Source organism: Gossypium raimondii, chromosome 9, assembly GCF_025698545.1.
Source record: "Gossypium raimondii isolate GPD5lz chromosome 9, ASM2569854v1, whole genome shotgun sequence".
Lineage (NCBI taxonomy): Eukaryota > Viridiplantae > Streptophyta > Magnoliopsida > Malvales > Malvaceae > Gossypium > Gossypium raimondii.
This window is the reverse complement of record NC_068573.1, coordinates 40,842,635-40,861,852: the sequence shown is the minus strand read 5'-3', so window position 1 is coordinate 40,861,852 and position 19,218 is coordinate 40,842,635. Positions and strand designations below refer to the sequence as shown.

Sequence of the window (19,218 nt, the reverse complement as noted above, 5' to 3'; positions counted from 1 at the left end):
TATATGATATAGTTATTATTCATGAATGTGATGTCGTAGGTAGGTCTCTATGCATGCCAACACGTACCCTATTCTAAGATTAACACATGTTTACTAGATATGGGTTCGTCTACATGATGATGCGAACCTACATCATGCGATTCCATAGAGGGGTGTGAACATCTCACGTGCGAACTCAAAGTGCAAACCACATGGATCGACGGGTCAAGACCCAATCAGGTAACCAAGTAGCGGGTAAGTAAGAGCGAATAAGATAACAATTTCATATGTACTTATAATTTCCGTCAGAAATGAATTTTTCTACATAAACTATATGAGGGTTTGAATATAGGATATAATATATATATAGCATGAAGATGAAAGCCTAGTCTTGAAGCCATTGATCTCCATCAATATATGATATGTTCATGTAGTGAGCTGCTTCATATTCCATTAGCTGCTTCCCATAAGAAGCTCTGAATGTGTAGTTTGCTCCAGGCCCCAAGCACTCATATTCTCCAAAAAAAACAGTCCTGGAAACAATAAAAAGTTCATTTTTTATTATAATAAAATAATTGCCATATAAATATGGTTTTTAATATATGAATGAAAATGACAGACTGGTCTCTAGAAGGGTCTCGCCAGTCGTTCCATCCGACCGGTGCCACAACATCCGACATGTAACTTCGGGAGAAGACGACGGTGGCATACGCTCCCCAAGCTCTACCAAGCCAGACGCTCCCGGTTCCCCGGACGATGCAATTTACGAATGAAAACCCTGTTTGCTCATTCAACGATTGTCTTGCATGAGCTGTGACGGATCCGCTAACTCCACTCGTCCCTTCTTTAGCAATTGAGTGGATAACGCAACCCTGTCAACAATTAGTGGAAATGTATAATCTAAATCCGATTGTCGGGTTCAGTGACAAAACAGCATGGGTAAGACGTCCGAAAATTGTTGGTACCTGATAGAGTGATCTAGCATTTCCAAAAATGATATCAATAGAACCTTGTATGAAACAACCTTTGAAATAATGTCTGCCACGATCATCCAGAAGTGTGTCTTGGGCTCCATAAAATCCACAATTGTAGAAAGCAGCTTGATCCCCTGCTATTCTAAGCGCCACTGCCTGCTTTCCGGTTTCACCAGGGATTGGCTCTGGAGCTGTATTCTTTTCCAGAAAAATTGGCAATCAATAGACTGATCAATTAATCAACAAGAATAACGCAAATCATTACCATGTTTTTAATATTACTCTGAAGCATTTCAACTCTAATTTTAAAGAACAAGCATCCATTCAAATTCTAGGACGGTCTTCCATGCAAGACTAGACTAGTTTACTTATTAGGCTGGATACCAACCTAAATTTTTGCAATCCTTTTGCCGATTGGGTTAAATGGCTCGGATTAGTGTTAAATAAATAAAAACCATTTTTATATAAATATTTCATAATTAAAATAATAATTCAGGTCTAGATGGTCCAAATTTACAAAAGTCATGTCCAATGCCATAAATTTCACAGTCCAAGTCGAGCATATAGCCGACCCTCGGATAGGTATATCCTGGAATAAGAAAAATAGTCAAATTAAATTTTTAGAACTTAATTTTTGTTGATCCTATTTAGGGTCAAAATATTCTTAAATGTATTTTCCGCTGAAAGGTTAATTTATCTCACAAATTTTAAATTAATATTTGCGCTTTCTCTTTTTTAATTTTAGTGATTTTTTCTATCGATGGTAAATTTTTAAATGTGTAAAATAAGCAACACGTAAGACAATATCTAGTACATCATAAATATGTCTTCCTTGAACGTCCAATCAGATTCGAGAGATGAGGTTAGGCTCATAGTCATACTCCACGTTGCATTTTGAGAAAATTGGACGGACAAATGGACCAAATCCACCTTTCAGTACCTCTAAATTGCAACAACTATGAAAATATAATGATAGAAGTTAAAGACAGTGAGATTGAAGCTAAATTTGTAGGCTATACTACACACGCAATGTTAATTTCAGGAATTAAGTGTGATGATTTACCTTAAAGCTAATGTTATAGGCTGTGAAGTTAGAAGCAAAGATGGCAACCGAAGAGCTGTACACTGTTCCTCCAGTGGAAGTTGCAGTGTCATTCCATTCTATAACTGTGTTGAGAAAACCCTCACCTTGAATTATCAAGTTGGATTTGCTTGCATGGACCACAACCTTCTCCCTGAATCAGAGGTCACCCATGTTTGTAACTTAGATTCAAAGTTCCATGCATATTGCACAAGATTGAATCATAGTGGATCATCAATGATATTAGCTGTTCATGGTGCATATACATGTGCAAATATTTACATACAGGGAAGAAACGTTTTTCAATAATGACCTGTATGTACCAGAATAAATAATGATCAGGGTCTTGGAGGGGCTGGAATCCGGAACAGCATCGATAGCCTTCTGCGCACTGCTGAAGTTACCGCAACCCTCTAAGTCAACTGTTAATACAAGTGACACTTTGTATTGATAAATAAGGCTGCTAGTGCTCAAGCTCGACCTCCATTTGATATGATCACATTTGTGCTCACGCCCCCTCCTATGATGGTGATGATGGTGACGACGTCGATGACGATGATGATGATGATGTCTAGACACCATCCTCGTTAGCAAAGATATGAATTCACCGCTTTGGCTCACAACTTTCTTGACGAAGGAAGCTTCAAATTTCATGGAGATGGTTGCTTGGGAAGAAGGAGGGAGTGTATACAGAGAGATTAGGATGGAAAAGAGTGCAAAGAGAAAGGCAAAGAGCCAAATGGAGTTAGTTTTGAGCCTCATGGCTAATGCAATGGGGGGATTAGTTAGAGAATGATGTAATTTTTGAGCTAAAAGAGCAAAGGCAAAGGTACGGCTTTATTATATTCCCTTGGAAGGACGAGGGGCGGTTAAGTGATGTTTGGCGTGGGAGGTAAGATATATCTGTGGGAGGGCCTGGTTATTGATTTTCATAAATTAAAAGGCCGAAAGTAATGGTGTAGAAAATAAAGATACGAAAGAGTTAAAAAAAGGTTAGAAACTGCATACGCTAACCCATGAGAGATGCAGAGAGAAAGAGAAAAGGAAAGATGATCTGATTATAGCAATGATGAAAACAAAGGAACGCAAGATTTGCCTGTTCATTTGAGTAATTTATACTTCTTTATCAATTTAAACAAAATGAAAATATGCTTAATGTAATTATGATTTCATCACCATAATGACTATTCTAATTTGGATTTGCATGGGGGCGTTTGAGTAACATATACTTCTGACCTTACATATTTTAAGATAATCACAACAATGAAATTTAAGGCATATATTTTAAAGCAGTTCAGCACAATCAGCCAAACTCCTATGTTCTCCTAATGGAGCTTATGATTACAAGGCAGGAGTACTCTAAGTTATGTTAGCGTATTTAGATATTTATTTAATATAAGATATTACGTACGGAAAAAGTTCATATAACATAGATTGAGATTACTGTGTTATGTCCATGAAAAGAGTTTTGTTATACGCTAAAGTCATGCAAAATATAAGGTAGATTATATACATAATCTTAGGCTTAACCCTTGGAATTTGATGTCAACTAGCCACTGGTATAATAGGAAATGATTTGCCTTGCATCAAGTATGAGGTTCAAACCTATACAACCACTTCCGTTATCCTTTAATAATGATAACTCTAGTGATTTGATAGAAATTTGTTGATTTAATTTCATTAATATCTTTCCTCTTTCGATAAACTTGTTCAAATATGTCTACTTCTTCCTTCATGTTGTTTAAATTAAATTAAATTTATCAAGGTACAAGTCTGAACATAAGAGTTAGACCAATTAACCTGTGAATCGCTCAAAACCGATTAAACAAGTTAAGAAATAAGTGTCGCAACGCTATATTGCACCAGCACAATTTTGTTGTAATTCATCATTAAAGTCGAGTGCAATTTGCATGTTACATATTCTTGCTTTTTTACTTATAAATATTTAAAAATTAATTTTAAAAAACTTTAAGTCATTTTTTGATTCCTTATGTGATAGAAAAATTTAGAGATAACTATTATTATTTGTTTATGCTTTTGTAATTAGATTATTCATTGCTTGTACGTGTGGCCCAACTCTTCACAGTTGGGTCTCTTGTAAGCTTACTAAAAACGTCCATTTAGCTTCATTAATTGAGCTTGCATCTTTGCAACCCAAACAACATGAAACAAATAGTCTTGAGTGATTGGATCTTCCAATTCTTTCTCTTGAAAATGTTTTGACACTCATTCTTGAACCAGCAGGTTGAATTGAGTTTTTAATTGTTTAGTTTTGGACCGAGTTATTGGGCATTGTGGCAAACTTAGCCCAACACACCTATGGCCTAACAATGAGTTTTAATGCTAGTATCAACCAATGAGAGAATATCATTTACTCTTCAACCGAGTTATGAATTCTACTATTATAAGTGAAGTCATGCCATACATAAATTATGTGCCCCATATGTTAACTTTTAGTTTACTACCATGAGAGCATATGCTTTCAATATATCAAAGCACATGAACTATGTACACAAAGTTAGTCACTTAGACATTATTAAGGTAAGTCACACTATAAACGTTATAAGGGAATAAATTCATAAACAGATCTAAGATAAATTCTACTTGAGTCTAGTCCGATATATTGTCAATTTAGACAATTACACATGTGTCTCTATTTTTGAGAGTCATTCTCTCCGATAATTAAGACAAACAATCTTCCTAGTTAGACTTATAGACAATATAATAGTTCACATGAGTCAATTGTTCAATTTGATTTCTACGGGCAATGTATAATTTAGATTACCTATTAATATAAGTTGTCTTCTTGCATTATAATTATAACACCCATCGCTTGTCCCAATGTATGGTACGAATGGAAGATGCTATCGAAACATTAATATGATAAATACCTTTAATTTATTCAAAAATTATAAAAATATTTAAATTCTATTCAAAATAAAGTTTATGATTTTTAAAACAAAGTTGAAAATTATTTTAGTTTCAATTAAAACAAAAAACGAAGTAACGTATAAAAATAGGATCATTTACGGTCCACTACACTTCCAATGTGGTATAATTACTACATTGATCCGTAATCTAAGTTTCCAATTAAAATCTATAGTAATTTAAGTTTTACAATTTAGCTCCTATACCTTAATTAATCACTAATTCGATATCCAAAATTCAATTTACCTAATATATAACTTTATAAATATTTAATAAAATTATTTATAGGCCCGGTTTACTAAAATGGAGTCTCAAAACTGGATTTTTTACATCACTAATTTTCGGGTCGTTACATTAAAACAAAAAATCTCCTGAAGTACACTTTTGCCATAACATATGTCAAAGAAATTGTGCAAGAATTCTATTGCAATCTACAGTACGACATTGGCGTTGAAGGGTCGGCTAACTTTTAGTAAGTTAAGGGACGTGAGAATTTATTTAATTTTAGTCTGGACATTATCAAATGATTTCTGAATAATCAGAGTATTAGTGATGAATGTACCCAAGACCACAACCATATTGTTAATGACCAAAAGTACTCCTCTTTCTCCCGCTAGGCTAACGGTAAAGTTTTGTGTTTTACATAAGATAGTCATTCATAATATATTGGCTGCGCAACTTGTTGTTTATTAGCTTGTTTATTTGTTTCTTCTTTTGAGTGAGTGTTTTGTTGAATAGGGTGTTTGTATTTCTGTCTTGTGACCATTGTGTGGTGTAAGATCATTAGCTTTTTATCGATGCTTTAGCCAATAAAGAAAGAACTGTATTCTTGAATTGTCTGGTGGTTGAATAAAGATTTATCTTGAGTGAGGCTTCTCAGGCATAGAATCTTTATATCAGAATTGTGTCAGTTATTTTCTTTGCTCATTTTTCTTAAGTTGTCTGTTTTGGTTCTAATTGTTTATAACAAACTTTAAACAAAGTTGGTTTATCATAACTGCAAACTAATTATTTTTCAGTTTAGGATTGAATTTATTTCAGGAAAGGATAGTTACGGGATTAAGCTTTCTTAAGCTTGAGCTCTTTTCCAGACTCGAGTTTTCTTGAATTCGAGCTCTTTTCTCAAAGTTTGAATTTTTTGGACTCGAATTTTAATTTTAAAATCAACTCAAATTGAATTCGATTTTATGTTAGATTCATTCAAAAGAATTTTCAGAATTTTCACACTTGAATTGTTTTGCCAACTCTAATTCTATCCCAAGAAATCTTCCTAAGGAAACAACCCAACAACTTAAAAGCTCTTGCACAAAGAGGTAAGGTCAAAATAATTTAAACACCATATGAATGTTTATGAAGATGATTTCCAATCCTTATTGTCAGCTTAGGCTCCTTAAATATGTATATTAATGGCCCTTTTTTTATATAACAAATAGTAGTATTCATAAGCATAAAGATGATCGTATGTCCAACCCATGGTTAGACTCTCGTGTCTTTTCGTAAATGGCATTAACAAAAAAAGAGGATAAAAACATAAAGGGATCCCATTTCTCTAAAGTAAGAGCGTATGGACCCATTTAATTATGTTTTTTCAAGGAAAAAGGGATAAGATTTAAATAAATGTACCATATTACTGTAACTATTATGGCATTGCTAAGCGTTCTTGGGTGTGTTTTCTTCTTAGAACAAGCTTCCATTGACCTTATAAGCAAGCTTATCACTCATCAGCAATCTTTATTTAGAGCAAATTTATTCAGCAAATACAACTCGGTACGACAATACTGCAGCATACTAAAACCTTGGCCATTGGCCTACAAACAAATACATACCAAATACATATATAATAAGAGAATCTGACGCCCACTGGTGAAAGTTACCTCGAGCTAGCCCTGCAAATCATATAATGAAGTGAAGAGAAATGTTGCAGAGAAAGCCAAAATTGCCAAAGGATCGAAGTTGCCCTATAAGAGAATTTGCCATTTGAGGAAAGGGGATTCAGTTTTTTGAACAATTCAATTCTTCATTTACTCCCACGCTACCTGGTTGGAAACGAGCCATCATCAGCGAAAAAGAAAGCCTTGGCCACCCCTGCCTGCCTGATTTGAGCATTTCAAGCCATCGGCAGGGATGGCCTGGTGATGATGGTGCAGAACATAAGAGGGCTGATACTGAAGCTATGTATATGGGTTGATATAGGTATTCATTTAAATCTTCCTTGGTCATAAGGGCAATAAAAGGGTGCGGTGACTTTAAGTAAAAGTGTGTCGTCACATCAATCCCTTCCATATATTTATATTATTTTTTTATCATAAAACATATTTAATATAATGTTTTTATATAATCTTTTATGATTTTTTTAATAATTTTTTTATGTGTATATATTTCATGTTATTTTTTCATGCCGTATCTTATTATAATTATTTTTTATAGATCATATTCACATTGTTTCCAGAATTATCAAATTTACTTTTCTTTTTTTTAATAAAAGAAAAGCAAACAAGAGAAGTGGGAATCGAGTGAAGTTGAGTTTGCTAGTTTCAGCATCTTCCAAAGTATATGCCATTGCCACCAACCCTAATTTGCACCACATTATGATGACACCTCCCTCTTTTTCCTCTTGTTTCTTTTCAAAGCCCCTGGGATTTTAAATTGCGATGGCTACTCTTTCCTGTTTATCACATGGGGATATATTATGGGTCGTTTTATCTGGTGGCGACTCGAGAGTCATGTTTCGAGAGTGGGGCTTGTTAACCAGTCACTTCCTGCCACTTGCAAGGAGAAAAATTCTGCTTGTGAATTTCTGATATTATTTCAAGCTGCTATATGAAGTGATGACTAGCTTTTATCGCGGATGGTGGAGAATGTTGCATAACCTTCGGGATAGGACTACACGATCAATTTGTAGATGCCAAATTTATCACAACTGTTTTTTTTTTGGTTGGATTATGTATTGTTTTGGTAGGAAAAATTATCACAACTTTAAAAGTTAAAAGAGGATGAATGAGATTGAAATGTAGATCACGTAGACACTATAGGTTTTTCTTAGTGATAAATACAAATGTAAAAAGAGCTATATTGCATTCCGTTCCGGCTACACAATCTAAAAGATAAATATTTCATTGCATGGAAAAATATTATGTGAAACTAGGTATTACATGCGTATAAGTATAGAAACTAGGTATTTAGAATGTAAAAATGTTTTTGAAAATAACATATAATAAATAATGAAACGTATGGTTCAAACTAACTAATAATTCCAATGAAATATGTACGATATTAAAATGAAAAAATTAGATTAAATTGTGAGTAAAACAAAATACAAACACATCAGATTAAAAATAAGAGTACAACTGTTTACCACGGTGGTGTTATCAATCTTAAGTTGGTGTCGAGTTAACTTGTGACACCAACTCAATCAACAACATTATTAATAAGAAATTCTACACGTGTGGAAACCAAGTATTTATAACATAGATGAATGTTTAAAAATAATATACAATAAAAACGAAATGTATCGTTTGAAACTAATTGATAATAACACATGAAATATATATGATAATAAAATTAAAATGTACAAAATTATTAAAATAAAGCTTTAGTTGAATTTTAAATTAAAGGTTTTATTAATGTAATTGGATCAAATCCTACCATATGCATATTTTTATTGTTTTTAAAATAAAATATTAAAGTATCTTCGAATAATATATCTTATTTTAATTACAAAAGATATTTTCATAATTTCTCAAATCGAGTTATTGTCCGGTTGACTCATGACACCAACTTAGTCGAAGCTTAATTAATAGTATAGATGAGTAACTATAATTTCATTAATTTCAAAACAATTAATAATATTAATTTTGGTAAACTACATCAACTATCCTAAACTTTGTTTAAAATTACATTTTGGTCACATAACTTTTAAAAGTTACATAATAGTCACTAACATTATCAAATTGTTACATTTTGTCACTCGTTGTTAGCTTTTGATAAAAAAGTAATGTTGCACCTTAATTTAGAGGTTAATAGCTAATTTGGCCCTAAGCTATAGTTAAAAATCCTTTTGGTAGTTTAAAATTTTCTTAATAACAATAATTAGAAAGTTTTAAAATATTAAAATGATTTTTAACTATAGTTAAAGGACCAAATTAGCTATTATCCCTTTGAATTAAAGGTGCAATATTACTTTTTAATGGAAGTTAACATCCGAGTGGCAAAAATATAACAATTTGAAAACGTTAGTAACTATATGTAATTTTGAAAGTTGCATGACCAAAATATAATTTTAAATAAAACTTAGGACAATTTATGTAATTTTTATTTATGGAATTCAATATTTAAGATATTCATATAAATTTTCAAGGTAAAGTTGTTTCTTTACCTTTATTCAAATTCATAATAATCCATCTCCAATTAAAATAATAATAATAATAATAATAATAATATAAATATATGTATTCATATGCTATGTATGTAATATAAAAATTAGTATATTTTTTAGATGATGACACGACACTAAAGAGTATATAGTCTTCACCTTTTAAGGTGTTAAAAATTTAGGAACTAAATTAAAAAAAGTTACCAAAATTTTATGAATATTTTCTCCATTCAACTGGAGTTATTTTCGAAGAAAACGAAGATGTTAAAACTTGGGTTAAACTTAGCATTATCGCTTGTAGTTAAATGAACAGGAAATCAGTGTATGATCCCAAGAAAGTACGAAATGTTGCATCAATAGACGGGATTAAGTTCTAAATCTGAATGGGAAATGTGCCTCAAGATTGTCGCTGACGTGAATGGACCAAAAGCTTTTGCATTGATAAGATAAAGTAATACAGTAGTAATAGTAATCTCGCCTTCAATCGGGCAGCCATACTAAGTGCCGATTCTGGGCTTTTTTATTGGTTACAAACCCAGATAAGCATCTTTGTTGTTTGTCTCGGGAGAAAAACACACTTTCTTCCATTTTGATAAAATGCAATCTACCTAGCAGTATTTTATAAGAATTTTGTAGGGAGAAAATGAAACTTCAAATTATAGGGAAAAAAAGAAGAAGATTTGGTTAATTTGAAGGGTTTAAGAAAAACCTCCTAATGCTCTTCACTCCTTTAAGCTTCATGACAAGTTCTTCACGTTGAGCTTCTACTTCTGCGTATTTAAGGCTCATTTGGAGATAACGCTCGCGGATGTCACTTAACTCTGCCTCTAGAGTTGATTTTGTACGTTCATATTTCTCTTTTGCCACCACTTCACCTTCAATGGATGATTTTCTTGGAGTATTTGATTGACTTCTTCGACCCTCTGATAACCTGGAACTGGAAGATGACATATAGGAGGAAAAAGTCATGGAGTTAAACTTCATCATGGAGGATAAATTCTGGGCTTTATTAATGCTGTAACATGTTACTAGTCTCACCTATTTACACGAACTCTATACTTGTTATTGGCTTCCATGACCCTGGCAAATTCATTTCCATGGCTTCCCTCATTGGAATCGTAATGCCTATCCTGGAGAGAGAGCTGAAAAACTAAATTCAGAATTTATAACAGTTCATAATATTCATATGCGAATAACCAAGATGTAAATTCTAAATCAAAGGAACTATGTGGTTTCGTAATGGAAGTAGATTCCTTGCCTCTCTTTTGTTTCTGTGAGAATTGGAATGGCGCTGCTTCTGTTTTTCTTCCACTTTCAGTTTCAAATTTTCTTCAAGGGTTTGAGCTTTTATGAGAAGCTCATCTTTCTCCTCTTGAAGCTGTTTAATTTGCTGCTGGAATTGCCTGTTTGTTTGCTTGATCTTATTAAGCTCGTTTTTAATTTCTTCATCCTGCGTTAATAAAGCCTGTTTCGCCACGAGATCGCCTTCCGTCCGCACAAGTTTTTCTTCCAAGACTATTTTATCATGTTTATAGTCCTCTATTTCTGAAACCATCTTTTGCAAGGTAGAAATCTGCTGCATTGAGTAATTTTTCTCTGCTTTCAGATCATGACATTCTCTGGATAGTAGATGCAATGAAGCTTCCAGATTCTCTTTATCGGCTTTAATCGCATTGCGTTCATCTGTCAGAGCCGAAATGTCATCCTGAAGATTTTCTATCTTCAGCAGCTGAACCTTCATATTGTTAGATTGCTCTGATACTTGTTGTCTTTCATATTCAGAAACAGTTAGCTTTAGTTCAAGCTCATTCACAACGGTTTTAAGTTTCCCTTCACTGGATTTGTAACTCTCTAACAACTTCAAAGATTTTTCATGTTCTGCCATCAGTATTTCATGGTTTTCTCTAGCAGCTGTAAGTTCACCCAATAGGTCTTCCACTTGTGTTTTAGCTTCACTTTCTATTTTCTTGAATTCACTCTGTGTAAGTTTCAGGTTAGATTGAGCTTCTTCAAGAGCCAACTCCAGTCTAACTTTATCTGCTTGTAAACCAGAAATTTCACAAGCTGTTTTCTCTTTCTCATGATGTGCTGCAGAGAGTTGCTTACCAAGGTTTTCCACCTCTATTACAAGATTCTCAACTTCATTGGTCTTCTCCAAATACATTTGGTTCCAGGAGCTTTCTTCAAGCTTCAGTTTTGCCTCAAGTTTCTTGCTCTTATCATGAATTGCATTTAATTCTAATGTTAGTTTTTTCTCTTTTGATGCAAAGTCTTCAATCACCAAAGTTAGATTTTGGTCCAAAACTTCAACTTTTTTGCTGCATTCTTTTAATTTGGCCTCCAACTGAGCACAATGCTCTTCCAATTCTGACTTCTCCTTCCTCAACTCTTCAGCTGACTTGTTAAGTGAATTGCATTCTTCAATGAGTGTCTCATTAGTTGCTTGTAACTTTGTATTTTCTCTTCTCAGATATTCACACTTATCTTCAGCAGCCAACAACTGATGATGCATATCCTGCAGTTTACTCTGATTCATTCTAAGCTCCATGTTCTCCTCTTCCTTTGACAGCAAAGTAGCCTCCAGTGTTTGCATTTCAGTCCTTTTCTGAGCTAACTCCTTCACTACTTCAGTTCCTTTAGCTTCCAGTTCTGTTGTCTGAGTTTCAAGTTCCAGAATGTAACTGTTATAATCACTTTGAATCTCCCTCAGAATTTTCTTTCTTAGTTTCTCTTCCAGGAAAAGCATTTCTGACTTCTGTTCACTCATTGCAAGCTTAGCTGAAATCTCATCAGATGAAAAATCATTGGAAGCAACTCCTCCATAGACATTGTTATTTGTTTCCTTTATCTTGAGTAGTAATTCAAGATTTTCATCAGTCAGCTCATTGCAGTCAGTTTCTAACTCCTCTAGTTTTACTTTTAAGGCTTCAATTTCTCTGATCAGAGGTGTGACGTGGGCATTTCGAGACTCCGGATTCGCGAAATTTCCTTCCTTTCGAGACTCGGATAGCTTTACTTTCAAACCAATGATTTCTCTTTCTTTAGCTGCTAACTTAGTCTTGTATTCCTCCTCAATATCCAAAAGGGCATCACTTTCTTTGTTTTTCATCTGTTCAAGATATTGGACCTCGGCCTGCAAATTCTTCTCTGATTCCCTTGATTGTTGAAGCTGTATCATTAAGTTGCTGTTTTCCTCTGAATTTAGCTGCATACAGTTCTCCAATTCACTCACCTGTGATTGCAGGGCTGTAATAGTCCCCATTTGAACTTTTTGCTTTTCTATGGTCTGTTCCAGCTCCTGAAGAACTGAAACAAGCTCAACATTTGCATCTTGGCTCCTCTTCAACTGCAAAGCGAGGCTGTCATTAGACTCTTTAAGGAACTTAATTTCATTTTCCAGTTCCTTGTGTAAAAGGGTTGCTCCAGCATCCTCAAATGTTGAATCTTCATAGGTTGGTTGTTTCGCCATTGATTTCTCCAATAACGTTTTCAGCTGTTCAACTTCTTTTCGTAGTCCATTGCGTTCCACATTCGCTGCCGAGAGCTCCATAGCCAAAATTGCGTGATTTTTAGACTGGTCAGAGTATTCTTTCCTCAACATGTCCAAATCAAGCATTAACTTGTCCGCATTCCTCTCCCACATCTTTGATTCTGCATGAAGCTCTTCAATCGTTTTCTCTGCTGCTTCAAGAAGATTCTTGGAAGGATCTGTGGCTCTTAAAGTTGATGCAGCGCAAAACTCTTGCTTATTATCCGAGAAACTGCTTTGTGAAACAAACGATGAATGATTTGAATGAGAAAGATGGTCATCAATGTGAGAATTCCCATTGTGGGAAATGGGAGAATCTTGTATTCCCATCAGGCTCCGAGTGTCACCATTCAAATTGCTTGCAGCTGAACCATAGCTGCAATGGGAATCAGAAGCTGAGAAACTTGCTTCCTGCAGTAATGGAAGTTTAGCATTGTTAATACAGTCATTAAATATGATTTAACAACAAAACAGGATGAGACTCTAACGTACCCTACTCACGAGTTCTTCTTGGCGTGGGGCTGAACTTGGGGACGACCCATCACTATTTGCAATTAAACTCTGTGGACCATCCCAGTTAAGGCTTAGATCAGGAGAGTGTTCAGTGCTATTACCTTCATGGGAATTTGTCTGCTTTGAGTCATTGTCCCTGAAATAATCCATTGCAAGTGTTTATGATCCAATACAACATTTAAAGGAAAACAAAAAACAAGGGAAGGAAGGGCAGGGAATGATACAAACATGGGTTTTCGTCTTGGTGTCAAACATTGAATTTTCATCTGCATATCAGAATCACAAGTGTAATATTCGTTAGAAAAACACAACTGTGTTTCAATTTTATGTTTCATTCATATTATCAAAAGTCCTACTTTAATTTAGTTCATGTCATTAAATTTGCTCTAAAATCTAAATTACTTAGGAGGTAACCATCTTCCTAAGATATCTCTTTCACTTTTTTATTTGTTTCGACCAAACTTGAATCTTCTGACCGCTTACAACTACCAGCTACAACTGAAGTGATGTCCACAATACTAACCAACATCAAAATCTGTTTATATGAAAATATTTCTATCAAATCATCATTACGAGTACCAGCTTATGTTTTTAATGCAACTGTTGGTCATGTGTTCCAAGTTATAACATGTTAAATAAAATATGATGTGTGATACAGGGGCCATACCCAACCCAATGAATGCATGCTATTTAGCGATAGTGGAAAAGAGGTTTACTCATTAGACCTTGACTACCATGGGCAGCCCCCACCGCCTTAAAACGGGTCCAGCCACTACCGAACTGAGCAAATGGCTCCTTTGTCTTCATGTTTCTAATTAAATGGTATGCATTTAATGTAAAAAAAACAAATAATAATAATAGAGAAGAAATAAGATGGTTGAAAAATCACCTGCAAAACTGTGCCATGGTTGCATTTTTTTAATGGCAATGAGACCGGAACAGTGATGGTTGAATTTATATAGCCTGTCATATTCACTGTCGCCTCTCCAAGAATGCTAGATCTTGCTGATCCCTACAATTTCAATATTCATTTTCTTTTCAACCTTCTTTTATCATCTAATTTGTCACCTTAATTGAATCGAACATGTTCAGATCATGTTCCAACAACTATATACAGAACTGTAAACAAAGATCCAACAGTATTTCATTAACAAAGTTACCATTGCAACAACAAGCTTGAAGAAACAATCTTCCATCTCTGTTTTTGAAACCCAAATAGATTCCGACAAAGTCTCTGTCCATTGACAACTCCCATTTCGAACTACTGTTTTGCTTGTCTTTGCCATGGTTTTCCCATTCTCCATTGAGATTATCGACATGATCAACCTGTCCCATCCTTTTGGTACCTATATAAAAACACCAGAAAACACACACACACATATAATGCAAGTAAAATGGAACATAGAAGAAGAACAAGATGAAGACGAAATGAATGATTACCTGAACCAGTTTGAAATTGGAGAACGTAAAATCTATCTTTTCCCCTGATTTATTACTTGGCGGCGGTGTTGGCCTTGTTTTATGCAACCTGAACATTGTTTTTCCAGCACTTTTCTTTTCTAAATCTGTTTCGGTCTGAGTTAATCAGGAAAACTTTCAGAGATAGCGTAGCAAAAACACTACAAACTATTGAATTACTGGACTAAAAGGAGATTATTAGCTTGCCAGTCATTGTTGTGAAGCATACTTGTTAACTTTATTATCGTCTTTGTTTCCCATGCAGAGGAACACTCCGGTGTAATGAAGTTCATACTATGACCGTTCCAACACAACGACACGTGTACATTAAGTCAACTTTGAAACAAGACTTTTGAGGTGGCTCAAAATAATTGGTTGATGAATAAGCAAGTGCCCCAAACAAACTGGATCTAATTGCCTACCATGAGACAAAACTCTAACGTACACCAAGGATAGTTGGTTGGACAAACAAAGATTCAACTGCCATCATCATAAGGAGATAATACCAATATGTTTTTTTTTCTTCTTTTTTTTTTGTATTTTACTTATAAATATGCCAATTCTTTTTCTTGAATTTGCCGCTGTAAGTTTAGGTATTATAACATAAAATAATAGCACATTTTCTTGTTCATTTTAAAATGAAACATTTGTAAAAATTCAGTTAATATAGAATGGAAAATATAGTCCACTTCGTTTTGTATTGTGAATATTAACTTCATCGATTCATATATTCATATTAAATTAATACTAAAAAATATTCAAATTCGAGTCTCATCATGCGAGTCTTCAATTTCATTATATATGAATTTTAGTTCGATGAGCTAATTTTAATTCGATTTATTTTAATTCTTAATCGATTTTTATTATATTAATTTAATTCTACTTTATATTTATATTTGTGTGGCGGAGCTAGAAATTTTTTTGGACAAGCGGAATTAAATTGTATATTTTTACGATAATAAAATGTAATCTCAATGTTTTAGTAATCTATATCTTTATAATTTTAAAAGAATCAAATTAAATTTTTATCATTTTTTAAGAGCTAAAATGTAATTTAAATATTTTATAGATTGTAAAGGATATAAATAATTTTTTTTCATTTTAATGGTGCCGACCCGTGACTCCGCCCTGGTTATATTTCAGTGTATTGTAGTTGTAAACTAACTCAAAAGAAAAAAAAAACCCAAAAACAACGTCATAAGCCCAAAACAAAAATGTATGGGATAAGCCCAAAATAGAAAGTTGAATAGATCCCAGCCTCCTAATCTAGAAAAAGCTCGTGTGTTGAGTGTTGACGTGCTTTTACCATATACAATTAATTTAGCTGCATTTAGAATTATTAAAGGAGTAGCTATTCTTTATAAATTCTAATTTCTTATAAATAGAGTGTAATCTAATTTAATATATTCACACAAATATGATAACATTTACTTCTAACAACTCCAAAAATAGGTTTATTGGTTGAAGAGAATTTACAGGAGTCATGCTCCATAAATTCACCTGTGTGTAGAAAATTGTATTATATCGAAAAAGAAAAAATAATAAATTCCGATTAATTAAAGACATTACAAACCGATAAAAAAATAATAACATATGGTGTTTTAAGGTAAAATACCGTATTGTCTAATACAAGAAACACTTGGCCAGTGTTCAAGAAGCAAATGGTGTAATCCAGTAGAAGGATTTTCGAAAGTTTGCAAATTGAAATAGATACCTGAAATTGCCTGAACATAAAATCAGTAGCTTTATTTGCTTCGCGAGGAACATGGCAGAAATGAATTTCCCATGCACGCCTACAGAAATCAGTGATGCTTCGAATGATCGAACAGTTTCTAACAACAGCATTATACCTATTAGTATCGTTAATAGCAGACAGATTGTCAGAGTCCACAAGTACTCGTCTACAACCTCTTTGCGACACCAAAGTTAACCCGTCCACAATTCCCCGAAGCTCTGCTTCATAGGCCGAGCAGGAACCTATATTCCTGCAAAAACCAAATAACCAATCTCCATGGCTGATATATATTATTAGCATTTAAGTCTTAAAAAATTTAATTTCATAAAATAAGTTAATCAATTAATTAATATAAACATTTAGGTAGACAATAAGTTACAGTAATAATTTAATTTTTGTATATATATTGTTAGCCTTTAAAAATAATATTATTATAGGAAATAAAAAATTTAAATTAATAAAATCAATAATTAATAGCCTTAAATCTTTTTATTTTCTTTCGGTAGAAAAAATACAACAAAATATCAACTATAAAATAAAGAAAACACTAACGGGCGATATTGGACATACTATCAAGATCGTCATTAAGTAGTTCTTTGAACCAGATCGGAGACTCTTCAAAAAATTGCAATCTATTGTAATTTAAGCTGGCAATTTTAGCCATATGATCAGTAACTTTGTTGTGATTTCTAGGAATAAGTCGAATTCGCACTTTCCAGTTGCGACATAAGAGTTTATAGATCAAGCGCAACTCCGACGTCTTACTATTTGCAGCATTTCTAGCTAGGAATATTTTGACTAACAAAGTTTTATCATATTTCAACTCCAGCTGCCTAAAATCAATCTCTCACGCTATGGTGAGTTCTTCTAAAACAGCTCTTGATTCGACCTTGAAAATTGTATCTTTGTCGGTCATCATAGCAAAACTACATAGTCAATTCGCGCAAGAGTCTCAAAAAACTCCTTCAATCGAAGCATTAACAATATTTGTGTTGAGTTTGATCCATCCTATCTCCGATGTCATCCAATGTATTGAGTCTAATTTTAATTTATATTTTCTTAATTTTAGAATCATAAATAAATTGATATAATGTGTAAATATTAATGGTTAATTTTTTAAAATCAAGATTAAATTAATAAAATGGGTAAACATTGAAAGTCAATTTTATTATTATATCATATCATATCAACATTCCGTTTGGTGATAAATTTATTTTAATAATAAAGTAATTAAAATTGACAATTTATCTACGGAGAATAACTGAAATTAAAAATTTATTAAATAAGAATGACTAAAATAACAAATTTTTGAAAGGGAGAGTAAAATAGAAATGTCGACAAACTCGAGTGATTAGGTAGTTTACCCAAACTTGAATTATCTAGGTAGCGACGTGGAAGAGTGAATGGCAGCCATGAGTCTAGCCTACAACTATTGTCTCACTTTCCCCCGTGTGGCACAAACGCCAACAGAAATACGTCGGCTACAAGCCATCACAACTTAGACAGCCTAGGCGGCTTTAACTTCCATCATTCTTCTCCTCTCCCCCTTTTCTCCCACATTCAATGCTTTCAGTCTCTTCTTCCTCATGTTCTAAAAGTAAAATTAATAAAGAAAAGAAACCCACAAATTTGCACGTGTATTGTGTGAAAGACAAAATATTGATTTAATAAGAGTTAGATGAAGAGATTTATTAGGATCTTATTTTACATTTAAATAAAGAAGTCACGGAAGAAAGTTAAAAAAAACATTTAAAATTGTACTAGATTATGTTTATATAAATAATTGAGTTCAAATTCTATTTTGTGGATAATTTTTATACAAAAGACATAAAAGGAGAAAATAATATAATTTATTTTATAAAATAAGAATATATTTATTATTACTTAAATAAACTGATGTTGGATTAATTCAATCAAATGCTTAATATTTAATATAAATATAGATATATACTTTCATGTAAATTTAAAAGATTTATATATATCAGCATATCATGTTACTATGATATTTATGTAAATTCATGCATGTGTTTTTATATTTGCATCTACTGCTCCTTCCTTTATAGATTTCTTAAACGAAAAGTTCCACCAGGTGCTTAAAAAACATCATGGCCATCTTAAGTTTTAAAGTTTGACCTAAAGGGTAGACGGTGGGAGTTTACGTGCAACTCTATCTATAGAATATGTAGTACTAAGATTTCCTTGAAAGCCCAACAATATTTAATAATAAAAAGAATTCAAGTTTTGATTTCGTCAGAAGTATTTTCTTTCTCTCTTTTTTTTACTAATCTAATATTAAAAATATTAAAAGTAAGATAAAATAACTCAATTTAAATTCGCATCAAATAAATATTTGATAAAACCTTTAATCACTACAAATTACACCTCCAATGGATATTGTCGAAACCGTTTTTTTGAAAAACAAAATTTTTAGGTTGTCGACTTTAAAAAAATTAAAATAAATGGGAGTCGCCACCAATCTTTTATTGATTTGTGATTGGATCACCTAAAAAAAGGGCTTTGGTCTACGAGTTTTAGAAAAACGGATCCGGGAGTCAGTTGCGTACGAGAAAGGATTAGCACACTCGTAACGCCCAAAATTGGTACCTAGTTAATTAATTAGTGTCTTAAGGTCGAGAATTTGGAAAAAAC

At 33.1% G+C, this 19,218-nt stretch overlaps 2 protein-coding genes across 3 annotated transcripts; both read right to left on the bottom strand.

Moving 5' to 3' along the window:
• Positions 1-249: 249 nt before the first annotated feature.
• LOC105799730 (probable pectinesterase 15) lies at positions 250-2,912 on the bottom strand. Its single transcript, XM_012630421.2, has 5 exons — positions 2,348-2,912; positions 2,017-2,188; positions 945-1,151; positions 601-851; positions 250-512 (listed from the first exon to the last, which is right to left on the bottom strand). The coding sequence occupies exons 1-5, from the start codon at positions 2,794-2,796 to the stop codon at positions 365-367; spliced, it is 1,227 nt and encodes a 408-aa protein (XP_012485875.1). The 5' UTR covers positions 2,797-2,912; the 3' UTR covers positions 250-364.
• Positions 2,913-9,753: 6,841 nt separating this feature from the next.
• On the bottom strand, positions 9,754-15,021 carry LOC105799729 (uncharacterized). Of its 2 annotated transcripts, none has more exons than XM_012630419.2 (8): positions 14,817-15,021; positions 14,537-14,722; positions 14,266-14,388; positions 13,605-13,642; positions 13,356-13,512; positions 10,593-13,274; positions 10,373-10,476; positions 9,754-10,271 (listed from the first exon to the last, which is right to left on the bottom strand). In XM_012630419.2, exons 1-8 carry the CDS (start codon positions 14,910-14,912, stop codon positions 10,019-10,021), a joined length of 3,639 nt encoding a protein of 1,212 aa, XP_012485873.2. In that variant the 5' UTR covers positions 14,913-15,021; the 3' UTR covers positions 9,754-10,018. The 2 variants fall into 2 exon arrangements, with proteins under 2 accessions (XP_012485873.2, XP_052476604.1); XM_052620644.1 differs by having other exon boundaries at positions 10,373-10,464.
• Between the last annotated feature and the right edge of the window lie 4,197 nt (positions 15,022-19,218).

Bases quoted from the DNA above. Each gene is read 5' to 3' on its own strand.
- LOC105799730 (XM_012630421.2), bottom strand. From the start codon at position 2,796: ATGAGGCTCAAAACTAACTCCATTTGGCTCTTTGCCTTTCTCTTTGCA. The intron at 2,189-2,347 runs GTCATTATTGAA...CCTCTGATTCAG, and splicing joins ATTTATTCTGGTACATACAG to GGAGAAGGTTGTGGTCCATG. The intron at 1,152-2,016 runs GTAAATCATCAC...TTTCTGGAAAAG, and splicing joins CCTATAACATTAGCTTTAAG to AATACAGCTCCAGAGCCAAT.
- LOC105799729 (XM_012630419.2), bottom strand. From the start codon at position 14,912: ATGTTCAGGTTGCATAAAACAAGGCCAACACCGCCGCCAAGTAATAAA. The intron at 13,643-14,265 runs GTGATTTTTCAA...TCTGATATGCAG, and splicing joins ACCATGGCACAGTTTTGCAG to ATGAAAATTCAATGTTTGAC. The intron at 10,477-10,592 runs GCAAGGAATCTA...TTAGTTTTTCAG, and splicing joins CTCACAGAAACAAAAGAGAG to CTCTCTCTCCAGGATAGGCA.